Here is a 25,040-nt window from a genome sequence, read left to right as displayed (position 1 = left end):
CTACTTCTCTGTCCTAGGACTGTGAACTCTTCACAGCGACAATATTTCTTGAGTGTTTGGAAAACACCTAGCACACAGTGGGTAATACCATAAATAACTGATAAATGATAGTAATCATATGTTTTATTATGCATGTAACAGGTGGAGGGCTGTTCACATATTTAAAGTTAGGTATGTGCATTTGTATTTGCAGGTTTGGGACCTTAAAGGAGCCAAAAAATTCTTGTACCTCCTGACAAATCATTTTCCTGTTGTATTTAAAAGCCATGTAATAGTTCTCCTTTAATGTCAATGAGAGCTTGCTCGCTCAAAAAATCATCCTAATTGGTTTTCACAAATAGACATCATAGCCAGATTTAATTACATTTAACAAGAAATGAGGGTGCTAGAAATGTCAAAATACTATCCCTATTCCGCTGAATATTTATAAATATTGAAGCCCACAGCCAGGTTTTAGATATGCCCAGTCTATTACAAAATGAAGAGTATTACATTGACTTTGAAGTGAGAATTGAACCAGAGCTGAAAAATTTGGGTCTGAATCTGAACATTTATGTTTTTACAGGTCTACATGTTTGTATCTGGACCTTTGGTCTTTCCCATGATAAGGATGGGAAAGCTACTTGGATATTTTGGCACTGGGGTTTTGGTTCACAATCAGCTCTATTTGAAATGACTGGGTTTATATTTCTAGTGTTCCTTAGCATCATTTAACAATGACCCTTGATCAAGCACCTAAGCTACAAAAATTGTCTAGTCCCCCAAACAGTTATGTCCTCATTTTCAGGTGGTTTCAAAGATCTTCTCAGAGGATTTTTCAGCCGCACAGCTTGTTTACTCCACTGCCGGCAGAATGCTTCGGCCAACAAGATAAAAGAGAAGTCCAGAAAGTAAAACCAAGGGAACCCCAGCTGCAGCAAACATAAATGACCATCCATAATACACATTTACAGGGACATCGTCCATGCATTTTTCACTTCTTTCCAGAAGTATGTATTTCTGGAGATCAGCTGCAAACTCCTTCCACATCACAAAGAGAAATATGAGCAGGAAAAATAAACCTCCTGAAAAGAGACAAAGATCGATTATTTTCCAAGTGTGATCAGCATATGAAATCATTAATAAAATTAACAAAATACTGTCTATGAATTTTTACTGGCGATATGTCAGTGTTCGTTTTTAAAGCTGCTTGTCATTCACTAAATAGACTGAATATGAAAAACGGGCATTTGAGCTTTTCAAACTATGCAGCAAGCTTTGTAAAGAGTTTCTTTTCTTTAAAACAGTGCAAAATGTTATATCAGATTATTTATATTTATAACATCTGATTACATTTTTTAATAAATAAAAATTCCCAAGTATGTTTTTACATTGAATCAACGGAACATTTACATAAAACCACACTCACCACTCAGTTTTGGTCATTCAGGCCACACTTTTTGGCTCCCGTATATGAGAGTCTAGTGCTGGATATTATTTAGAAAATTGCCCCTAGGATAGCACTGTATGGGGTCTGAGCCTACTCTCACTGGGTGAAATTTGGCTCTGTGCAGTGCGTCTTTACAAGTGACGCTTAATATGGTCTTCCCATTTTGGCTCACTCATTGCCATTGCAAGGCTCCCATTGATTTCAGTGGGAACAGGATCTAGAGCCATGTTAATTTTGAAAAATGGATAAATTTTGCAATATTTGATCCAAATTTGGAAAAATGTGTATCATTTCCATTTTCATCAGAGGCTTTTTTGCCTGGCAAGAGTGGAATGAAACATGGGCCAAGATGAAAACAAAAAAACTTCTTTTTATCTTCTCGAAAAGAACAAATCAGACATTCCAGCCAGAACTGGCTTTGCTTTCCACAAGAAATGCAAAAATTTGGGGATATGAATTTGCTGATGGTGAGAATCATTTTGCATAACATTGCTCTGTAGTTACTTCCGTGGCCGGACAGAGAAAACAGAATCCATGATGGATAGACCAAGTGCAGTAGCTGCTACAAGCTCTGGTGAACTGCCTTTTTTCATCTTGTATGATGTTTTCTTAAGCATTGGAACAAAGTATCGAAAAAAACACATGACACTGGGCCTAGAAGATAGTATTTCACTAGGAAATACAATATAAGAACATAGAAAAGTCAAGTAAAGCCACTCTACATAATCTCAGGTAGATTGTTTAATAATAATAATAATAATAATAATAAAAAATAAATAATTTACACCACAGCTAGAAATGTCTATGAAGGTAGGAATTCTTGGGGGATGGTACAGTTTTGGGGGAGTATTACCCATATCCTCAAGCAATACCTTGATAAACCTCCTCTACAGCCACTTGCCAGAAATGGACTAAGATCACAGTCAGATCTGGATATTGGGTTAAGGTAGTATTCAGCTTCAGTGCCACATCAGGAGAAGGTTTTGAAATTGTGCTCCTATTTGTTGCCACAAAAATCTTGCAAGGTGTTTTTAAAATACTTTGGCTCAAAATGTCAGATGAGACCTAGTGATCTCATTAGATTTCCACATTCATAAATGGGGAAAACACCACGAGGTCAGCTGCATCTGAAACAGAACTGGAAAATAGTTGCCTACCAGATCTGATCCAACCCAGAACGGGTTCACATCCAGGTATCCTAATCAGAAACTTCCTTCCCCAAATTCAAAAGATGGAGACTTAAGATTCCAAAGTATGACCCATCTTTATCATGTAGGTGGATTATTTGAAAAAGAGGAGACCCCTTCCCCTGTCACAAAACTCTAGTTTAGCCCACGGCCATGTCATGCTCCAAAATATCATAGAAACTTATTATTTATTATGTTACAATTAGTGCAGTGGTCCCCATTAGACAGTCAACATTATCACACAGAGTTTTGTAAAATACCACAGATCTGAAATAACCTACATCACCTCAAATACTGCTGTATGCTAACTGTAGGTAAGAGGTGCCTTTTCAATGGTAAAGCCAATGATAGTTAGCATTAAATAAAGAAATGTAATGAGTCAGATTATGCTTCAGTGCTTTCCTGCATCAAAGCCTAACAGAAGGTCTATATGAAGATATATAGGATCCAAAATAATCTTCAGCTAAGTCACACTGTGTTATATAAAAAATGTGTGTGAATGTATGAATGAACGCTAAGTCATTAGATTTGTCTTACTTTTTTTAAAATTGCAGAGCATCTCTCCAGTACCTTAGAATTAGAACCTATGAACATACTGGGGGAGTGCTATATTTTTCTAATGTTTTAGACTTATAAGGAAAAGGCCCTGTGCCTACTGGGACTGGCTGTCAAGGAGTTAAATGCTATCTGTTCTAATACCCATATGTTCATTATAATTTTTGGTAGCACTTTAAATTAAGCATCGCAAATAAGTAATTTACATGGAATATGACAGTTATATGCTTAAAATACCAATTATCTTGCTATAAGGAAATTGCTGTATGTATAAATTAATAGTCACACATTCTTCACAAAATACAATATATTGATAAGAATGTAATTAAGTCTTTATTGTTAATGTAATTTAAAATTAAATTAATTGGATAATAACTGAACCTCAGTAAGCATCCTTCTTAAGATCAATTCATATCTTATTAAAATACAATATCTACCTTAATAGACCTAAATAAAAAAATATATTCCTGAGGGGCATTGGACGGTGATATGCTAACATACATATTTAGAGCTAGCTTTTATCTACTCTCTTTTAATATATATATTCAGAAGAAAATTTCATACCTTCACTATAAAGATGAAAGAAAATAACTATCATTGGATGATGACTGGATAAACAACATAGGAAAGCATGAGAGGCCAATGAAGAGGAATGACATCCAACATTCAGGTTCCCAGAGTGCTGAATAGGAAAATGTCTCCTTAGTCCTCACTAGAAAAAGCACCAGCTCTTCACACTTCAGGATTTGTTATTAAACAAAGTATTGGAGATGATGGCACCAGAGTAACAATGGAATCTAAATTAAGAACAATTTCATACTCTTTGAACGTGACAAAAAAAGAGAGTAAAATAAGCAATTTCTCCATCAGAATAATTACAAATGAGGTGGAGAAGAGTCCCTGGAATTTACACAGTCACAGTAATGAGAAGACAAAATGAAGAGGACAAATGGAATAGGAAAATAGAAGAGGAAGTGCAGAGAACTGAAACTGGAGTTAACACCCCTGCCTCAGGATGCCATCAGAAGGAACAAAAAGGTCACTGGGACATTGAAGTCCTAAGATTTTAACTGCAGAAATCAAACAGGGATGAATAAAAATTGATCAGACCCTTAGACCCTTGACATTTACGCAAGTGCCTGTAAAACGCTATATGCCACTTGCATAATAAAAATGAAATGAGGAGCCTGGCTATGTACTGTAGCGAGTAAAAGAGCCACTTTGGGGGTCAAGTTAAGGATTGGGGATTGTTTTGCTGCAGTTAGGCTTTTTGTTAATACAGTATTTAGGAGTGTGGGGACAAGATGGCAGAGCGCAGTGGTAGGAGATTACTAAACCAGACAATCTTCCTGCTTACACATGCAGCAGTGTTGTCTCTGCTGTTGTGTGTTGGGTTCTGGTAAGTATAAGTGACAGGCATGTCAAATGAGACAGTCCATATACTCCTCTTAATAGCTCTGTGGTTTCTGCTGGCTAGAAAATTAGCAGAGTGATCTCTTTCTTTTTCTCCCTCTGCCTCTATTCATTAGGCTGGTATGGAAAAAATTAACTGTGAAACTCAGTCGCAGTGCTGATGAGGTCAATGGCATCTTCTGGGGAGTGGCTAATTGCAAGAAAATTGAACTTGTGGCATTAAATCTTTCTCCTTCATACCCTGATGACACCAGCTAGGGGCTAACTGCAAGACAACTAACCCCTGACTCTGTGTCTTCCCACTCTAAAGGACAGTAGCACTTTGTGAGTAAATTGAAGTCTAACTCTGTGTCTTTCTTTTTCTTGTTTTATATGCTTGTGACACCTTTATAGCAGCTAATTGTAGGGACAGATGAAAGAACTCAATCTCTAACTCTTATTCCTTGGAAGCTAAAGCGTTTTCATTCAATCTGCTAGTTATAGGAAAACTGAACTTTAACTATCCGTGTCTCATTCACCTTCTAGACTACTAGTTTCTTAAAGAACCTTATGGTAAGAAAATGGACTGCTGACTTTCACCTGTCTTACAAAATACATGCATTATATACAAAATACCTGGTGATTGCTGAATGTGGAGCTCTCATTTTGGAAAAACGGAATTAGAGTATAAAATACAAAGGATTCCAGCCATAAGATTGGCATAGAGTTCGTCGTTAATTTTGCAATAAGCTAGTATTACAGAACAGATTAACACACACAAAACCTCAGACATCCTGCTCACAGTAGAATTACCTTATAACATTGGAATGGTTCCTCTTAATTGAAGAGTGGTTATTAGAAATGTTCCACTGTTAAAATATTCAGGTCGTTTGTGTAAAAATGTAACAGGCTGGAATCACACAACAATATTTGGAATCCTGTATAATAACATTCTGATCTGAATGGCTGAGAGAAAAATATAGACATATTGAATTATTGTGTATTTGTTTGTTCTGTTATGGGGGAGCTGGTACCAACCCCTATATTTAGTTGCCAAACACTTTCCATTATCAAGTATTCTTGACCTTTTCTTTGAGAAGGTCTCACAGCTCTACTGTTTGCAGCAGGTCTTTGCTATTCCCCCAACAATCCCTTCCCTGCCTCTCCTCAACTCAGCATGTGGGCAACAGGTCACGTGTTCTCTTAACCCTACCATTTTAGAGCCTGATTCAAAGCCCACTAGAGTCAATGGAAAGCCTACCATTGACTTCAGTGGCTTTGGATCAGACCCATACGTTCTTATCATTAAACTTGCTTGCTAAATTATCCATGGGAACTGAAACAGAAAGGGGCACAAATACAGTCAAAGTGAATTTATTTCAAAATACAAACAATGTTTTCGCAAAATATTTTGCAGTATTCACCCAGCCCTAGTGGTGACACAGTAATTATAATTAATTACATCGTTGTCTGACTACTGAAACAAGTGAAAACTAGCCATCGGTTAGTGTCTTTCTTCCCATAGGATGCCTTTAAACTATTGACAGCATGTCAAATTCTAGAAAGAAAGATGATATCCTGGTTAGCTGCTTGTGTGGTTGAGTCATTTTTGGAAGCAGGTTGGCAAGGACAACTGTTAAACTGGGGGGGAAAGATCTACAAATGAAACTAGCAATAAACGTCAAGCAGTTTCCGGTTCTATCTACTGAGTTATCCTTCAGAATAAATCAAGCAAAATGAGCTGGTTCTTCTGAAAGCGCTCTCAAGACTACCACCCACAGAGCACAAGATTTGTTATGGTAGCTGGCAGGCTATCAGACTCATCCTCTGAAAGTACAGTAAATAATGAGAGCCGTTTCTTGGAAAGCAAACCCAAGGAATCCAATGGGATGATAAAAACTTCACTGTGAAACACTGAATTTCCCCTGCAGTGTAGGGACACACAGTCTGCTGGTGCCAATGGAATAATTTAGAGATGGGGCTTCATCTTCAGTGCCAGTACTGCCCTCAAGGAAAACAGCCAAGCCATCCTTTAGGTTCTGTTTCCTACAGTGTGTGTTTTAAAGTATAGCTTTCAGTTCTATAGATGATACTGATGGCATAGATTGCATTTTTAATTACCGGTAGTTGTTAGGGGTATCTAGAGTGTGAGACAGTCACCCCTTACGGTCCTGTCAATCTAAATAAATAATAAATGCACATGGTAAAATCTCTGCTTTCCAAGAGAAATTTAGGAATATCTGATTTACAAACAAAAAAAGTGCTTTGCAGCATATTTACATCTATGTTAGATTAGGAGTCTTCCAGGAAAGAATCTCACATTGCTTTACAAGCATTAACTAAGCCTCCTAACATACCTCTGAGGTAGGAAAGTCTTATCAGAGTAAACTGAAACACACAGAGGTTAAGGATGAAATAATGACTTTCCTTAGGACACAGGGAATCGGTGGCAGAGGCAGGAGTAGAACTGAGGAGTCCTGATTTCTAATCTCAAAATCTAATCACTAGACTACACTCCTCTCTATCAATTACAAATGTTTTCACACTTCTGAGAAGATAGAGCATTTTGTGAAGAAGGTTAATTAAAATTGAGCTTCAGGCCACGAGTAGAAGACAATGCCAGCTTCCTCTTGTACCATCAGACCAAATCCTGCCATCCAAACGATAGAGAGTCAAAAACCGAGATATTTTCAGAACGGATTATATTTTATGGAAACAAAGAAAATAACTACTGAGCAATGCATTCCAAATATTTTAGAGACTTAGTTTCAATACGAATCCAGACATTTTGGATGTTTATCAAAAATCATCTGATGAACCACTGAGTAAATCTTGCTGGAAATGTCACAAGAATGATCACTTTTACAAGGTTGTCCCTTCTTTCGGTTCTCATTTGCATAAAAAATAGCCAAGAGGTTATGTGGTGCACAATCAGGTTTTTTAAGAACTGTGAAATTCTATGTCCTGGTTTTTAATGAAAAAGTTGTCAACTAAAGACTAAAATAAAACACCAACAGTGAAATGTAGTGAGTTAGTTTTATTCTTCTTTTTTAAGTACAGAATTTTACTTCCTTTAAAATCTATTCAACTTTTTTTGAAATAGTGGCCTATTTCACAGAGTATTTCCCAATGACTTCAAATGGCTACTTGCATGCTGCAAGTTATGCATGTGCTTAAGTGTTTTAATGAATTAGGGCCTGAAAAAAATTAAGACAATTCCATTGGTTTTCCCTGATCCCATAAAGAGTGCCATATATATAAAGAGAAGTTAACCAAACTTTTGTCTGCTTACAAGGTTTATGATTTTTGGTCAAAGGTTTAAAACAATGATTTACTTTAGTTAAACAAATTCACCAATCCCAACAAATCCCCCCAAAATAATCCCACCAATCCCAAAAAGAGAAAGAGAAAAAATGTCTTGTTATTCTAGGTTCTAATAACACTACAGTGGAGTGATTAATAAGGTTACCATGAAGGGTGAATAAATGAATGTTTCTAGTTCATTTTCCTGACTTGATGCTGCTTTATATAATTTTCAGATTTTATTTGAATGTGTCCCTCTAGTTTTATTTCACAGTGGATTTTTATTAATAGTGTATAAATGTTTATTTCTGTCCACTGTTGAGGGCAATATACAACAGTGGTCCAAATTAGAAGATTGCATTGCAGGACTGGGGCCTAGCTAATTACTGTCCAATAATACAATGGCCATAGACTCCATCTAGGCTCAGAGGTCTTTCCCAGCGGATTGCATAACAAAATCGGAGCCTTACACAAGAAGAAAAAAAATGCATTTCTGAAAAGTAAAGTCTTTTATGGCAAAGCAATATCTTTCTAAAACTTCATTGAACAAAATTCATTTTTTAGAGTGGAGGGGAAATACAGTTTCTCCAAAGTCAGTGCTGAAATTTTCTTACATAATTTACCAGAGCTCATATCTTTCTACTGTCGTTCCTCATGATTAGAGTTCCTACCCTTTTCATACACACACACACACACAAAGAGAAACTTGGTTTCAGCATTCCAGACGCTAGTATATCCAATTACCATGACTTGGCAGCTTACCAGATGTGATGAGGAATCCACCTCCTACTTTATAGAATCTAGCATTGAAAAAGGGCACACCACACACCAACAGGAATCCTCCCACCAGACTGGCAGCGACAGCTAGTATGATGAATGCAGTCCAGAAACCTCTGTACACTGTACAATGGGAAAGAATAAAGTTATAGGAAAGGAAAGGAAACCCACATAATCAGATCAGTTTTCAGAAGTCTGTGTGAAACTGACGCATATAAGTCCAGTTTCAGCAACCATAAAAATAATAACCTTGCTGTAATGAATATCAGGATTATGAACAATTTTTAAATATTTTATTGGACTTATTGAGTTGTTCTTGTTGAGAAGAGTTGTATCAGGCATGTTACTAACTCCCTAGTGTCCTCAGATATACCATATGGCCAGCACTTGTAAAGGTTTAGCTTATTTGTCATGTACTTCATACCATAAATAATGGGCCTAGGATGAACAGCAGAACTCCAATGGGTGTGTCAGGAAGGCCTGGCACAAAAGGGTTTTGATTGCCAGGGTAAAATATGGCACAAGCTTTGTGGGAGAGCAACAAGCTTGGGGTAGGAAAGAAAGAAATGGAAACTAAACTCAAAGACATAGAATCATCTCCTCTTTTCTCCCGCCATCCCCTCCCTTTACTTAGCATTAGTTAAAGATGCCAGGTTCATGATCCTGGAGAATTGAGCCATATTTACCCAGGGTATGTCTACACTACGAAATTAGGTCGAATTAATAGAAGCCAGTTTTATAGAAATCGGTTGTATACAGCCGATTGTGTGTCCCCCCACATAAAATGCTCTAAGTGCTCTAGTCGGCGGACCGCGTCCACAGTACCAAGGCTAGCGTCGACTTCCTTGCATTGCATTGCAATGCTTCCTTCCGGAGCATTGCACTATGGGTAGCTATCCCACAGTTCCCGCAGTCTCCGCCGCCCATTGGAATTCTGGGTTGAGATCCCAATGCCTGAATGATGCAAAACAGTGTCGCGGGGGGTTCTGGGTACATGTCGTCAGGCCCCTCCCCCTCTGTCAGAGCAACGGCAGACAATAGATTCGCGCCTTTTTACCTGGGTTACCTGTGCTGACAACATACCACGGCAAGCATGGAGCCCGCTCAGCTCAGCTCACCGTCACCATATGTCATCTGGGTGCCGGCAGACGTGGGACTGCATTGCTACACAGCAGCAGCAGCTAACTGCCTTTTGGCGGTAGACGATGCAGCATGATTGGTAGCCTTCATCGGCGATCTGGGTGCTGGCAGCCGTGGGGCTGCATTGCACCAGCCTTTTGCCTTTTGGCAGTAGATGGTGTATTACGACTAGTAACCGTAGTCTTTTCCTATTACAAGTTGGATCATCGCACGTTAGCAGAGTCTTCCCTGAGCAGCAGATCGTGCAATAGGCCTGAAGGCCATCGTCATCATACAGGAAAAATGTGGCTATCAGTCGTAGTACACTAACTGCCAAGCGCCCAGTATTTGCTGCCAAGCACCCAGAAGATGCCGAGGGCTATCAGTCATGCTGCACCGTCGTCTTAAGATGTAAAAATTAGATTTGTTCTGTATTCATTTTATTCCCCCTCCCTCCGTCAAATCAACGGCCTGCTAAACCCCGGCTTTTGAGTTCAATCTTTGTGGGGGGCCATTCTGTGTGACAGTTGTTTGTGTTTCTCCCTGATGCACAGCCACATTTGTTGATTTTAATTCCCTGTACCTGTACGCCATGTCGTCACTCACCCCTCCCTCCCTCCCTCCCCTGGTCCATCAGATACTAGTTTCGCACCTTTTTTCAGACCAGACACCATAGCTAGCACTGGGATCATGGAGCCCGCTCAGATCACCGCGGCAATTATGAGCACTATGAACAGCACGCGCATTGTCCTGGAGTATATGCAGAGCCAGAACATGCCAAAGCAAAACCAGGACCAGCCGAGGAGGCGATTGCAGCGCGGCGACGAGAGTGATGAGGAAATTGACATGGGCATAGACCTCTCACAAGGCACAGGCCCCAGCAATGTGGAAATCATGGTGTTACTGGGGCAGGTTCATGCCGTGGAACGCCAATTCTGGGCCCGGGAAACAAGCACAGACTGGTGGGACTGCATCGTGCTGCAGGTGTGGGACGATTCCCAGTGGCTGCGAAACTTTCGCATGCGTAAGGGCACTTTCATGGAACTTTGACTTGCTTTCCCCTGCCCTGAAGCGCCAGAATACCAGGATGAGAGCAGCCCTCACAGTTGAGAAGCGAGTGGCGATAGCCCTGTGGAAGCTTGCAACGCCAGACAGCTACCGGTCAGTCGGGAATCAATTTGGAGTGGGCAAATCTACTGTGGGGGCTGCTGTGATCCAAGTTGCCAGGGCAATGAAAGACCTGGTGATATCAAGGGTAGTGACTCTGGGAAACGTGCAGGCCATAGTGGATGGCTTTGCTGCAATGGGATTCCCAAACTGTGGTGGGGCGATAGACGGAACCCATATCCCTATCTTGTCTCCGGAGCACCAAGCCACCGAGTACATAAACCGCAAGGGGTACTTTTCAATGCTGCTGAAAGCCCTGGTGGATCACAAGGGACGTTTCACCAACATCAACGTGGGATGGCCGGGAAAGGTACATGATGCTCGCGTCTTCAGGCACTCTGGTCTGTTTCGAAAGCTGGAGGAAGGGACTTTCTTCCCGGACCAGAAAATAACCATTGGGGATGTTGAAATGCCTATCGTGATCCTTGGGGACCCAGCCTACCCCTTAATGCCATGGCTCATGAAGCCGTACACAGGCAGCCTGGACAGGAGTCAGGACCTGTTCAACTACAGGCTGAGCAAGTGCCGAATGGTGGTGGAATGTGCATTTGGACGTTTAAAAGCGCGCTGGCGCAGCTTACTGACTCGCTCAGACCTTAGCGAAAAGAATATCCCCATTGTTATTGCTGCTTGCTGTGCGCTCCACAATATCTGTGAAAGTAAGGGGGAGACATTTATGGTGGGGTGGGAGGTTGAGGCAAATCGCCTGGCCGCTGATTACGCGCAGCCAGACACCAGGGCGGTTAGAGGAGCACAGCATGGCGCGGTGCGCATCAGAGAAGCTTTGAAAACTAGTTTTGTGACTGGCCAGGCTACGGTGTGAAACTTCTGTTTGTTTCTCCTTGATGAACCCTCCGCCCCGCCCCCCACCCGGTTCACTCTACTTCCCTGTAAGCCAACCACCCCACCCTCCCCTTCCCCCTTCGAGCACCGCTTGCAGAGGCAATAAAGTCATTGTTACTTCACATTCATGCATTCTTTATTATTTCATCACACAACTAGGGGGATAATTGCAAAGGTAGCCCGGGATGGGTGGGGGAGGAGGGAAGGAAAAGGACACACTGCAGTTTAAAACTTTAACTCTTATTGAAGGCCAGCCTTCTGATGCTAGGGCAATCATCTAGGGTGGAGTGACTGGGTGGCCGGAGGCCCCCCCACCATGTTCTTGGGCGTCTGGGTGAGGAGGCTATGGAACTTGGGGAGGAGGGCTGTTGGTTACACAGGGGCTGTAGCGGCGGTCTCTGCTCCTGCTGCCTTTCCTGCAGCTCAACCATACGCTGGAGCATATCAGTTTGATGCTCCAGCAGCCGGAGCATCGACTCTTGCCTTCTGTCTGCAAGCTGACGCCACCTATCATTTTCAGCCCGCGATTCAGCACGCCACCTCTCCTCTCGTTCACATTGTGCTTTTCTGTAATCAGTCATTGACTGCCTCCACGCATTCTGCTGTGCTCTGTCAGCGTGGAAGGACATCTGGAGCTCTGTAAACATGTCATCACGCGTCCTACGTTTTCTCTTTCTAATCTTCACTAGCCTCTGTGAAGGAGAAACATTTGCAGCTGGTGGAGGAGAAGGGAGAGGTGGTTAAAAAAGACACATTTTAGAGAACAATGGGTACACTCTTTCACGTTAAATTTTGCTGTTCACATTACACAGCACATGTGCTTTCGTTACAAGGTCGCATTTTTCCTCTTATATTGATGGCCTGCCGGTTTGGTGTGAGAGATCACTCACGCAGTGCCAGGCCACAGATTTCAGCTTGCAGGCAGCCATGGTAAGCCACAGTCTTTTGGCTTTTTTAACCTTCTTAACATGTGGGAATGGTTTCAAACAGTAGTGCTCTAATTTCCCATACCAAGCACCCATTGGGTTGGCCATTTAAAATGGGTTTGCAATGTAAAAGGAGGGGCTGCGGTTTCAGGGTTAACATGCAGCACAAACCCAACTAAGTCCCCTCCCCCACACACCCAATTCTCTGGGATGATCACTTCACCCCTCCCCCCCACCGCGTGGCTAACAGCGGGGAATATTTCTGTTCAGCAGAGCAGGAACAGGCACCTCTGAATGTCCCCATAATAAAATCACCCCATCTCAACCAGGTGACCGTGAATGATATCACTCTCCTGAGGATAACAAAGAGCGATAAGGAATGGATGTTGTCTGCATGCCAGCAAACACCGGGACCATACGCTGCCATGCTTTGTTATGCAATGATTCCAGACTACGTGCTACTGGCCTGGCGTGGTAAAGTGTCCTACCATGGCGGACGGGATAAGGCAGCCCTCCCCAGAAACCTTTTGCAAAGGCTTTGGGAGTACATCCAGGAGAGTTTTCTGGAGATGTCCCTGGAGGATTTCCGCTCCATCCCCATACACGTTAACAGACTTTTCCAGTAGCTGTACTGGCCGCGATTGCCAGGGCAAATTAATCATTAATCATTAAACACGCTTGCTTTTAAACCATGTGTAATATTTACAAAGGTACACTCACCAGAGGTCCCCTGTGTGCCCTCAGGGTCTGGGAGCACGCCTGGGTGAGTTCGGGGGTTACTGGTTCCAGGTCCAGGGTGATAAACATATCCTGGCTGTTGGGGAAACCAGTTTCTTCGCTTCCTTGCGGCTGTGAGCTATCTATATTTTCTCCATCCTCATCTTCCTCGTACCCCGAACCCGCTTCCCTGTGTGTTTCTCCAGTGAAGGAGTCATAGCACATGGTTGGGGTAGTGGTGGCTGCACCCCCTAGAATGGCATGCAGCTCCGCGTAGAAGCGGCATGTTTGCGGCTCTGCCCCGGACCTTCCGTTTGCTTCTCTGGCTTTGTGGTAGGCTTGCCTTAGCTCCTTAATTTTCACGCGGCACTGCTGTGCGTCCCTGTTATGGCCTCTGTCCTTCATGGCCTTGGAGACCTTTTCTAATATTTTGCCATTTCGTTTACTGCTTCGGAGTTCAGCCAGCAGTGATTCGTCTCCCCATATGGCGAGCAGATCCCGTACCTCCCGTTCTGTCCATGCTGGAGCTCTTTTGCGATCCTGGGACTCCATCACGGTTACCTGTGCTGATGAGCTCTGCATGGTCACCTGTGCTCTCCACGCTGAGCAAACAGGAAATGAAATTCAAACGTTCGCGGGGCTTTTCCTGTCTACCTGGTCAGTGCATCTGAGTTGAGAGTGCTGTCCAGAGCGGTCACAATGAAGCACTGTGGGATAGCTCCCGGAGGCCAATAACGTCGAATTCCGTCCACACTACCCCAATTCCGACCCCCTAAGGCCGATTTTATCGCTAATCCCCTTGTCGGAGGTGGAGTAAAGAAACCGGTTTAAAGGGCCCTTTAAGTCGAAAGAAAGGGCTTCGTCGTGTGAACGTGTCCAGGCTTAATTCGATTTAACGCGGCTAAAGTCGACCTAAACTCGTAGTGTAGACCAGGCCCCACAGAGCAGGTGAAACACAGAAAGCAGCAGTGCAAGCTTTTCAGTGCTCTAATTTGCCTTCCCTCCTGAACCAGAAGGATCACAACTAGTGGAGGGGATTCAGATTCTTTGACCCATTGAGTCTTGAATTTTCTGCTATGACTTCAAGCAACAGTGCTAGTTAGTGCCAACCGTGGTGTTTTTGTGTAGTGGGCACTTTCCCACTAAGAACAGGCCTGATCACCAACTTATTTCACTGAACACCATCTGATGGGAATAACTTTCAGTGAATACCACAATCCCAGGATAGATTCAAACAGGTGAAAAGGCTCCATAGCCCACCGCGAATCTCTTCAGCCATCCACCCCCCTCATACTATCATCTTCCACTTTGTGCACTGTGTCTGTGGAGCAGCAGTTATGACCATTTGACTTAAGCGGGAGAAAATGGGCAATTCTGTCATCATTCACACATGAAATAAAAATGATATACAGCAGACACATTTTACTCATTTTAAACCAGTCTGACAAGGAATCCATTTAGTAAAAGAATCTTGAACCTTTAAAGAAATCCCATGATTCATGTATATATCTTAACAACACATCACCCCAAATTCTGCCCTGAGTTACATCCTATTCACTATGATATGGCCATAGTCAGTCATTCTTTCCTTGGGCATCCTCCCGCTCTATGGTATTTTACATATAAACACTTTCTTACTTGAAAGAAAACAATACTGTACTCTTAACTAGCACTTTCTGTCTGCAGATCTCAAATACTTTAGAGTGAATTAAGTTAGCTTCTCAACACCCTTTGCGTACATAAGCATTATTACATCCTGATGTTAGAGGTGAGGAATAGCGTTGTAAACCTGGATGTGAGTGGTTATATAATTAAGACTAACTCTATAGACAGGGACACAGTAAGGACTGAATGCTAAACATGGGGCAAGAACTACACAATTCTGGCTAACAATCTATGCAGAGAACATCCCCATACCACCACTCTAGTGTTATCGCTGTGTCTCCTATAGAACAACATGATCTTACAGGTCCTGGGGTGAGTAACACGTTCCTTTCAGATAGACTAAGGGACAGGGTTATAGGAGAAGATATTTCTTTGTATAAATTTTTGCTCACACATGGCACTTGAAGTAATCTAACAGCCTTTCAGAAGTCAGTCTCAGAAAAGATTCGTAAGAGGCAGCTGAGGGGTTTGTTTCAGAGCAAGGACTGACAGACAGGAACAGATGGCTTGAGGGCCCTTTATTTAGCTCAGAAAAGTTAGTCTGTTTATTAGTAAAATCATTCAGAAACTGGTAACCCTGACTGTCTCTTGTAAGAAAAAAAGAAAAAGAAAAAAAACACTACTACTTAACTAACTCTCAATGGTGTTTTTATACAGAGTCTACAATGGAGCCTGAAATGTGCTACTCACTTTACTGTCAACAAACACATCATATCCATTTTATACTGCAGTGTCCTCCCTGGGGCAGAAATCATACACAGCACAGAAAAAAAAACCAGACAAATTTTTTTAATGAATTCCCCATAAAAAACGATATTGCTAAAGGCTAAGGAAAAGGTCAAGATGTTTGTTTGTACAGTACACCTGCCCCAGGTCCCAGGAGGTAAAGCAGAGGGATGTGTACTATTTAAAGAAATCAATTAATTTTAAAAAAGACTAGTGGATTAATTCTGTCCTCTGCCACCAATTAAATTCAAATTCCAAACAGCAGCTAATTCATTGCCGAAATCCAAAAATATATGGGGATGGAAATCCAAGGAAAACACTGGGGGGAAATCAATTTGAATGTGTTGGTTTAACTGATTTTCTCTATTTTAGTAAAGGCTCATTTTGTTTTGCCAATGTAGGTCTTTTAAGAATAGTTTTTAGTGCTTTTTCTTTTAACAAAACCCACCCAACAACACTACAGTTCATTCAGTGTTAAGTCAGACAGTGTGGGAATCACTCAGTGCTAGACTGGCACACACCAGTACTCAGCCAGGCAGGGGAATAAGGGTAAATATAACGCTCATTACTCCTTGCCCAGATCATAAATCCAGTTGCACTGGGGAGAGCAGGAGCTACTTGCCCAATGCTCCTCCCTGGGAGGAAGAGGGCAGGGAGGGTTGGAGAGCAGTGAGAAGCAGGAACGCTTTGGTTCCACCACACTTACTTGCTGGCTGGAGTAAGCTGCTGAACAAAGCAGGGGAAGGGGGCGTCACAGTTCAGGGCAACGGCACCTATATCCCACTCCACAGTCCAGCAAGGGTACCCACTGTTAGGCTTCCAGCTCCCCCCAGCTGTCAGCTCTCTTGGGCAGAGCCCCATGTCTCTCTCTCTTCTGACTGGGGTTTTTCCAGGCTGCACAGTTCCCTGCCTACACTGTGATACTCCCAACAAGTCAGACTGCCTAACCAATCCAGCTTCTGTGCTTTGCTCTCTCTCTTCATTTCCTAATTTCCCACACAGCCCTTTCTAAGCAAACGTGTGTGGTTACCACACAGCTCTTTCTAAGCAAACACATTTATTCTCACATTTATTCTCAAGGTAAAAGCATTACAGAGAAAACATGTTAAAAACAATAAGAACGAACCTTACACTCCTGCCAATCAGCTTAACAAGAGATCACCCCCCATCTCCACAAGGGCTCTGGTAGGAGTCAGTCCTTCAAACCCCACAAAGGGGTTTTCTGTGGTTACAAATTCATAACAGCCTTAGCTCAGAACAAGCACACTTATACATAGATTAATCTTGCCTTTATATAGCTTGGGCCTTGGATCTTCATGAACAGGTAAGATGGAGCTTCCAAGAGCTGCTTTTTTGCATAACTGGAGGTGGGGAATTTGCATTCACCTCCCACTTGAGATTCCCCAGGCAAACCACTTAACCTTTGTCCAACAGTCCTTTCTTGACTGGCCCATTGTTCAGTATAGTCCTTTGAAGTTTATAACACTTCCCAGGGCTCACACCCTATATGTCTCTCCTAGACAGTCAGATACAATCCTGGCCTCACAATAACAAATAACCTTTGTATTTAATATGATGAATTCTAGATATACCTAAACTTAATTCAACATGATTTTTCAAGAATATTGCAGGAAATTGCCCCATCTGCCATAAAGGGGGAGAAAACTGCTCTGCATAAAGGGATGAAATAATTTTCCCTGGGGATGGGCAGCAAGTGGGGAACAGGTTCTGTCACAATTCAGTTCCCAGGTCTGCTCCTGGAACAGTGCAGCTGCAGCTGCCCCTCACTCAGAGTGGATCATAAAGTCATGATCTATCTAGCCTTAAGTCTATATTCAGAGCCTTCATCCTAAGGAGACCAGTGTGACCCAGGTCTATAACAGATTCCTGCTGGTGGGCAGTTTGCTTCTGGGGTCTCAACAAAACAACAAGCTGCTCTTTTGTTGCTGGCATTCAGTTGCACCTCTTTCATCATGAGTTTCTAATAAAGCATAACAGAGAGTTTCCAGTGACCTATCCAAGTGTGAGTTCCTAGTGTGCTTTCTACCATGGTGTGTTAGTTTATCCCTGGTAGAGTTGAGGGATTAATAGCAAGGGAGGTAAGATCCTATGGAAAACACCCTTCACAAAGGAGCGCTAGATCATGATTTTATCATGTAGTCCAAGTAAGGCTGTTGCATTAGTGGGTGTGTATCCAGGACGCCACAGTTGTACTGGTTTCAGAGTCGCAGCCGTGTTAGTCTCTATCCGCAAAAAGAACAGGAGTACTTGTGGCACCTTAGGCCTGGTCTACACTACGGTGGGGGGATCGATCTAAGATACGCAACTTCAGCTACGAGAATAACGTAGCTGAAGTCGACGTATCTTAGATCGACTTAGAATCACTTACTTCGCATCCTTGCGGTGCAGGATCGACGGCCACGGCTCCCCCGTCGACTTTGCTTCCGCCTCTCGCCGAGCTGGAGTTCAGCAGTCGACGGGAGAGCAATCGGGGATCGATTTATCGCGTCTACACTACACCCAATAAATCGATCCCTGATAGATCGAACGCTACCTGCCGATCCGGTGGGTAGTGTAGACGTACCCTCAGAGATTAACAAATTTATTTGAGCATAAGCTTTCGTGGGCTACAGCCCACTTCATTGGATGCATAGAATGGAACATATCGTGAGGAGATATATATACATACAGAGAACATGAAAAGGTGGGAGTTCCCCTACCAACTCTAAGAGGATAATTAATTAAGATGAGCTATTGTCAGCAGGAGAAAAAAAACTTTTGTAGTGATAATCAAGATGGCCCATTTAAGACAGTTTGACAAGAAGGTGTGAGGATACTTAACATGGGGAAATAGATTCAATGTGTGTAATGGCTCAGCCATTCCCAGTCTCTATTTAAGCCTAAATTGATAGTATCTAGTTTGCATATTAATTCAAGTTCAGCAGTTTCTTGTTGGAGTCTGTTTTTGAAGCTTTTCTGTTGCAAAATTGCCACCTTTAAATCTGTTACTGAGTGGTCAGAGAGGTTGAAGTGCTCTCCTACTGGTTTTTGAATGTTATGATTCCTGATGTCAGATTTGTGTCCGTTTATTCTTTTGCGAAGAGACTGTCCAGTTTGGCCAATGTACATGGCAGAGGGGCATTGCTGGCACATGATGGCATATATCACATTGGTAGATGTGCAGGTGAACGAGTTGTACTGGAGAGAAGTAATTTACTAGATTCATTAGAAGGGTGTAGGATAGCTGTGCTGGCTGGCATGCATTGAGGGGCTGGAGTCCTGGCTCCATTTACTCCCTACATACCCTCCATATGGTTGGTCTCAGAGGGAAGCATCTGGAGCACAGCCCCCTTTGCTTCCTTAAATTATGGGGCTGCAGCTGCGGCCAGAACTTATATAGCCTCTGAAAAGGGGAGTGTGCCCCCACTTTCTCTTATGCCCCCATGCAAATTTGTAATGGTAGGAAATAAGGTCAAGGCCACCAAGGTAATTACAGTACAGATCCACACATCTGAGCACTCTATTGGATCCCTGTGAAAAGAAGAGGTGAACACAGCTGGTTAAGTACTAACCTGCGGTTGCATCATAGGAAGGATGTGGGAAAGGTCCAAGAGCAATGGGCATAGGAAACAGGTAGCCATGCATGCAATACTTGGGATGTGCTTGGCTAGCTGAAAAAGAAATGAAGAATAAATAGCATTTCACTTTTATTATATGCAAAATGATAACCTTTATACTCAGATAAAATGTCCAATCCTGCAAAACCTGCCAAACACTCATTGGCATAAAAGGGATACGAGTAAAGTATAAGTTAAACATGTTCTAAATGCAAAATGAGATAGATAGGATGTAACAGGAGTTGAGAACATTACACAGCCAGTTTTAATTCCCTCAAAAATTAACTTGAGCCAGACAAAATCATAGGAATATGGATTTGTTCAAATTAGAATAATTCTCCCCATGCCTAGGTTTTTTTCCATTCTGTCTAGAAGTGATTAAAAAATTTGGATACTAGAGCTACCTACCATATAGCATCTCCAGTTTGTGGGAAAGGAAAGCACAATTACAATGGAAGTGTCCCATCAATATTAATACCACTGAGGCTTATCGTGATTAATGGTAATAGAATTAATGTTAAATGAATTAATTAATGATTGGCCACTTATTTTTAAATGTTCCCCAGCTCATAGGAACAGTTATAATAGGTGGACATTAGTTCATACTAAATTAATTATGGAATACTTATTGAATTAATTATTACATCCACAATAGCAGCAAACTAATTTGCCATGATCAATCCTATTACAATAAATACCTAAAGAAATAATACAGATTTTCCAGTTATCTAATAATAGTGTTATTAACAGGATTCCAACTGGTGATTTATTTCATCATTTTACTTCACGTAACATTATATTATATCATGGATTCCCATGTAATGCAATTGGATAGTAAATCTTCTCAGGACACTTTTTTATCAGAAACACTTTCTGTATGAAAAATTTCAACCAACTCTAGCAAATATTAATTTTATAATGGAGACAACCATATCCTAAAATATACAGTAGTTTACAAAGAGTAGGAATCACCTGAAATGTTGATCATCGTGTAGTAAATTAACTGTCGGTTCCTGACAGAGCTGCACTGTTAACTTCATGATCATATGGTAAATTTGCTATGATTTGATCGCATTTTGTGGTGACCCCACTACGTGTAGTTTAGAGAGGGACTTAACCACTTTAGGAAACGTCAGGCACAGATGAACATTGAATAACTCAACTATCTGAGAGTTGGTTGTCTGTTTTGTTGACTCTTCTCAGCCTTTGAATGCCCATCAGTTTCATTTTCTCTGATGTTATTCCATAAAGTGCCATACCCCACCCTAATGCAGTACTCCTGAAAGTGATACTGCTGACTCAGAAACAGTGATAGGCAGATCTTGGTGACATTCGGTGCTTAATTTGTAAAGAAAGAGGTTCCAGGACTGAAAATGGCATCCAGCGCACAGCATGACCTCTCACACACTGTACATGCCAGGTCGCACCTTGCACAACTGACAGAAGAGGTGCTAGGGCTGTGCCCGGGAAGAAAAGAGGCCATCAAGGAGTCAAACCCTCATAACTGCTCATCTCAGCCATTTCCTGGGGCTGAGCTCCAGCAAGCCCCAGCACAAATTAAGGTCTGGTGGCATCACTGCCTGAGGGCTTGCCCTCCCAGGAGAGATGTCACAGAAAATGGTGGCTGTGTGAATGACAGTTAACTGTATGATTGGGAGACCTTTAGAAGCCTAGGTTTATATAGTACTTTAAAGCTTTACAGAAACTGTTTGAGTAAATTCTTTTTAGTGTTTATCTAAGGTTTTGGTAGCCTGGGACACTGAGGCCCTCTAATTATCTACAGAGCAGATATAACTGGGGCATCAGCAGTACAAGTACTGCCACACCAGTGAACCCAACCACCTCTAGGAAAGAAAAGACAGCTCAGTCTTCATGTTCCATTCAGTCCTTAGCTTCTCTACTGTCAACAAAGGGTGCTAGTTAGTGTCAACTGTGATGGCAGTTATTTTATACGTGAACACCTGTCTTACTGAGACCACCAAATTCACTTCACATGGACCACCTAACAGCTATCAGATGAGCTGGAATCCAGCTGGCAAATCTGAGGTTTGCAAGATTAGACTTCTCCATTCTGCTTAAAGTTGTTTTCCAACTAATTAGCGTACTTTCAAAAAGATGGATTTTGCTATCATCTGTGTTTACTATTAGTTTGTGCGCTGATTCTCATAATTTCCATGAAAAAAGGGAAATAGACAATGCTGTAAAATAAGTGTCCTGATTGCATTTACGCACAGATTTATATGGGTCTGATCCTACCTGGTGCTTAGCATCTCCTGCATTGGCCAGAGTGCCCCACAAATTGTAGTCAATGAGAACTGAGGGCACTGGACACCTCATAGGATGAAGACATTAATAGGACAGTAAAGATAAAAGGGCAGAGAGCCACAGGGTTCTAGTCTAGCAAGCCCCTCTGGTTACTACATGAATAGGGGTATGAGCAATAGGGGTATGAGTGGGAGCTCTGTCCCTGTTGGAGACGATTTTATTTAAAAAGGGAGAAAATGGGTGAGTTGCTGTGCTCCTAGAAGACTGTAAAAGACCATCTGAGACCAAAAATTTCAGCGTTAAATGGAGCACAGAGTGTCCTGATCAGGGGGAATTTGGGGATAGCTTTGGGTTTTCTCCTATTTTAAAATGGCCATGCAGATTCCGTGGAAAATAAAATAAATGTAAAGACAGCTTGCTTCTCAGTTGGGAGAGACCTCCCTCACTGACTTGCAGTCCAGATTGTATTTTTATAGCTCAATTATAATCTGGTAGAATTAGAGCTTTATAATAGAAGTGCTGACACAACCATAATCACAGCAACATGGACACTATAATAAACTACCATTGATGTCAGGTCCAGCCCCTTAAAACATTGCTAAACAAAGCTATAAAATGTATCAGTAACACTCACTGAACCAGAAGTTCCATATGGTCTCCTCGTAATCCTCGCCATAGAACCAGCATCTCCAAAAGAAACCTTCATGGTGAAAAGTGAGGATCTCTTTTCTGACCTCTCTCAAAACCACATCCTGCAAGAGAATAAAGCACAAGCCTATGAAACTGTATTAACTACAAATAACATGGAATTCATCTTTACTATTGGCTTAGTTACTAAGCTGGCAAGTCAGTTTTTGAGGGAGGGAGTTAGGGTGACCAGACAGCAAATGTGAAAAATAGGACGGAGGGTGGGGGGTAATGGGAACCTATATAAGAAAAAGACCCAAAAATCGGGACTGTCCCTATAAAATCGGGACATCTGGTCACCCTAGAGGGAGTGTTTTGGGATGGAGGGGGTTGCATTGTCAAAATTACAAACAAGAGTAACATTTTAGCATGTTGAATTGGACTCCATTAATACAGACCTCCTTGGCTATACAGAATGCCATTGACTTCAGGCCTTTATCTGCGGCTTTCCTAACTTTCTGGTAAGTGAAACATTTCTTCAGATCACTGAGAAAGAAGGATATTTTTTATCCTGTGCAGATCCCATCTTGCAGTCTTTATGCATCAAAATTACTATCATCTCTAAACCTCTCATTAACTCCTTCTATTGGATGACCCAAAAAGGTCTCCCCCTCTCTCTGGTCAAATCAGTGGGAGCTGTGCTTAGTTTATCTCAGACAGAAGTTACTCTTTGTCTATATCAGTCTCCTCATGAGTTCAACTATGACTGCTGACACACACTTATCTTGATTAATTTGCACCAGTTTCTCATTTATTGTAACTTGTATGAAAGTTCTACAAAAATGACACACAAGTCATGTCAGGAGGACTGTACTGTCTATGCTGTGAGTTAACTTGTTAGGAAAATAATTCAAGCTGTAATTAAAAACACTTATCTTTAGCCAATACAGTTTGATGGAGCATCAACATTACTGCTATAGAGCTTGATCCTATGATTGGCAGAACACCTCCTGGAAAGTATTGTGTTAAATGGGATTTGAGGCACTCAGCATCTCTCAAGGTTAGCCCACCTTATTTCAAAGGGGAGAAAGGTAGTTGGGGCCCAGCAGAGAGACATCACAAAAGCTTTCCAAGCCCTAGAGTCCTTACATACCAAATATCAATACACGGGTCCTATTGGGTTGACCAGAGACACACTCCCTTCTTTCAGGATCAGCTATGAGCCTTGACTGCAATGATGTGCAAGAGGCACACGCCATCAACAGGGTGACTCTGCTGACTTGTTAAATCTACGCTAGTTTTGATGACTGTTGATAGCTAAGATACAATCAAGACATTCAATGGACATAAGTAGAGCCTGCCAGTTTAAAAAGGGGTAGAGAGTGTGTCTATGGGGGCGAAGAGCATGGAGCATAGAGCAGGGAGCAATAATCCAAGTATAAAACCATTGATTAAAATAAAAACGATAACCTCAGAAACAATAGTGAATGCTGCTCTGACAGGCACTTTCGGGATCCCTCGGCCAGTTTCCTATGTCAAGCAGACAGTGGGCCTAATCACATATCTTGAATATTTGAGATGTTTATTTTATTTAAGACAGTGCAACACTTGTAGCCCGGAACCTTTTTCACACTAGTGATAACAGAGTAATTTTAAAATAGTCTAAAACCTCTCATGTTGATGTTTCATTTCTAAGTGAAACAAAATGGAGCTGGACTTTTATGCCTGCGAAACTTTTGCTCTCTGCCCTCTTCAGCTTTATTATACTGTTTTATACAACGATGACTTCTGCTGGGATGTCTGCTTTCTATATGAAGAGTCATTTGGAAATATGGCTGATGCAGCCAAAAACCTACACTTTATTATGAAACCCTGGAACTGAAGACACTTATTGTTGACACCATAAAGTTTTCCAAAAGTGAATCATTAAACAGAAAAAGCAAACGTAATTGGTTTGGACATTAAAGAAAATTCTGCATAACAGAGGGATATTTCTGGAAAATGTTAATAATACTACACACATTGACCAGCATGAAAATTTTTAAGAAGAATTTAAAAAATCAGAGAGCTGATCCAGCTGTTATTGCATAGCATTTATTGAACAGTTTCACCATAAGCAAATTCAGCTAAAATCAGGGTTTCTAAAGAGCCATATTAGAAGTTAGCAATAAAATATCATTTTATTATATGAAGCTCAGTATAATACAGTTTCTCTTTAGTGGCTAATGCTAGTATCAGCAAATAAATGTATTACATTTTCACATTTCAACTTTCTGCTCCATAGCTATCAGAATACAGAAGTGTTTCCTGTAATGGCTTCCTATGCATATTTTGCTTCAAGTCTTTATCAATGATACACTTTATTGAGATGCAGGTTGTGACTTTATAGGTAAGGCTGAGTTGAGTTTTTATACATCGAATGTATATACAATAAGCACATATTACCATTGGCTTAAAACAACCAGCACCAACACTTAGAGCATTTGTGTTGGTTTTAAAAATTTCTATAGCAAGTTCTTTTAAAACTGTATTTTTTTAACTTGCAGAATATCACAAGATTTCTAGTTTTTACCTCTGTGGTGTGTAGAGTTTTATTTTCAGGTTCAAAGATTCCACAGGTCTCTGTTGCTAGGAGCCAATAATCTGTCCCAAAAGCTATGAGAAACAGTAGAACACCAATGCCACCAAGAATTCCTGCTATAAAGGCTGGTATTCCAGCCTTCAT

At 41.6% G+C, this 25,040-nt stretch overlaps 1 protein-coding gene across 1 annotated transcript; it reads right to left on the bottom strand.

The window, feature by feature from the left end:
* Nucleotides 1-834: 834 nt before the first annotated feature.
* On the bottom strand, nucleotides 835-25,040 carry LOC135883978 (transmembrane protein 182-like). Its single transcript, XM_065411254.1, has 5 exons — nucleotides 24,888-25,040; nucleotides 22,323-22,440; nucleotides 19,379-19,477; nucleotides 8,629-8,766; nucleotides 835-1,064 (listed from the first exon to the last, which is right to left on the bottom strand). The coding sequence occupies exons 1-5, from the start codon at nucleotides 25,038-25,040 to the stop codon at nucleotides 835-837; spliced, it is 738 nt and encodes a 245-aa protein (XP_065267326.1).

This window comes from Emys orbicularis, chromosome 9 (assembly GCF_028017835.1).
Source record: "Emys orbicularis isolate rEmyOrb1 chromosome 9, rEmyOrb1.hap1, whole genome shotgun sequence".
Taxonomy (NCBI): Eukaryota; Metazoa; Chordata; order Testudines; family Emydidae; genus Emys; species Emys orbicularis.
This window is presented reverse-complemented; position numbering and strand designations above follow the sequence as displayed.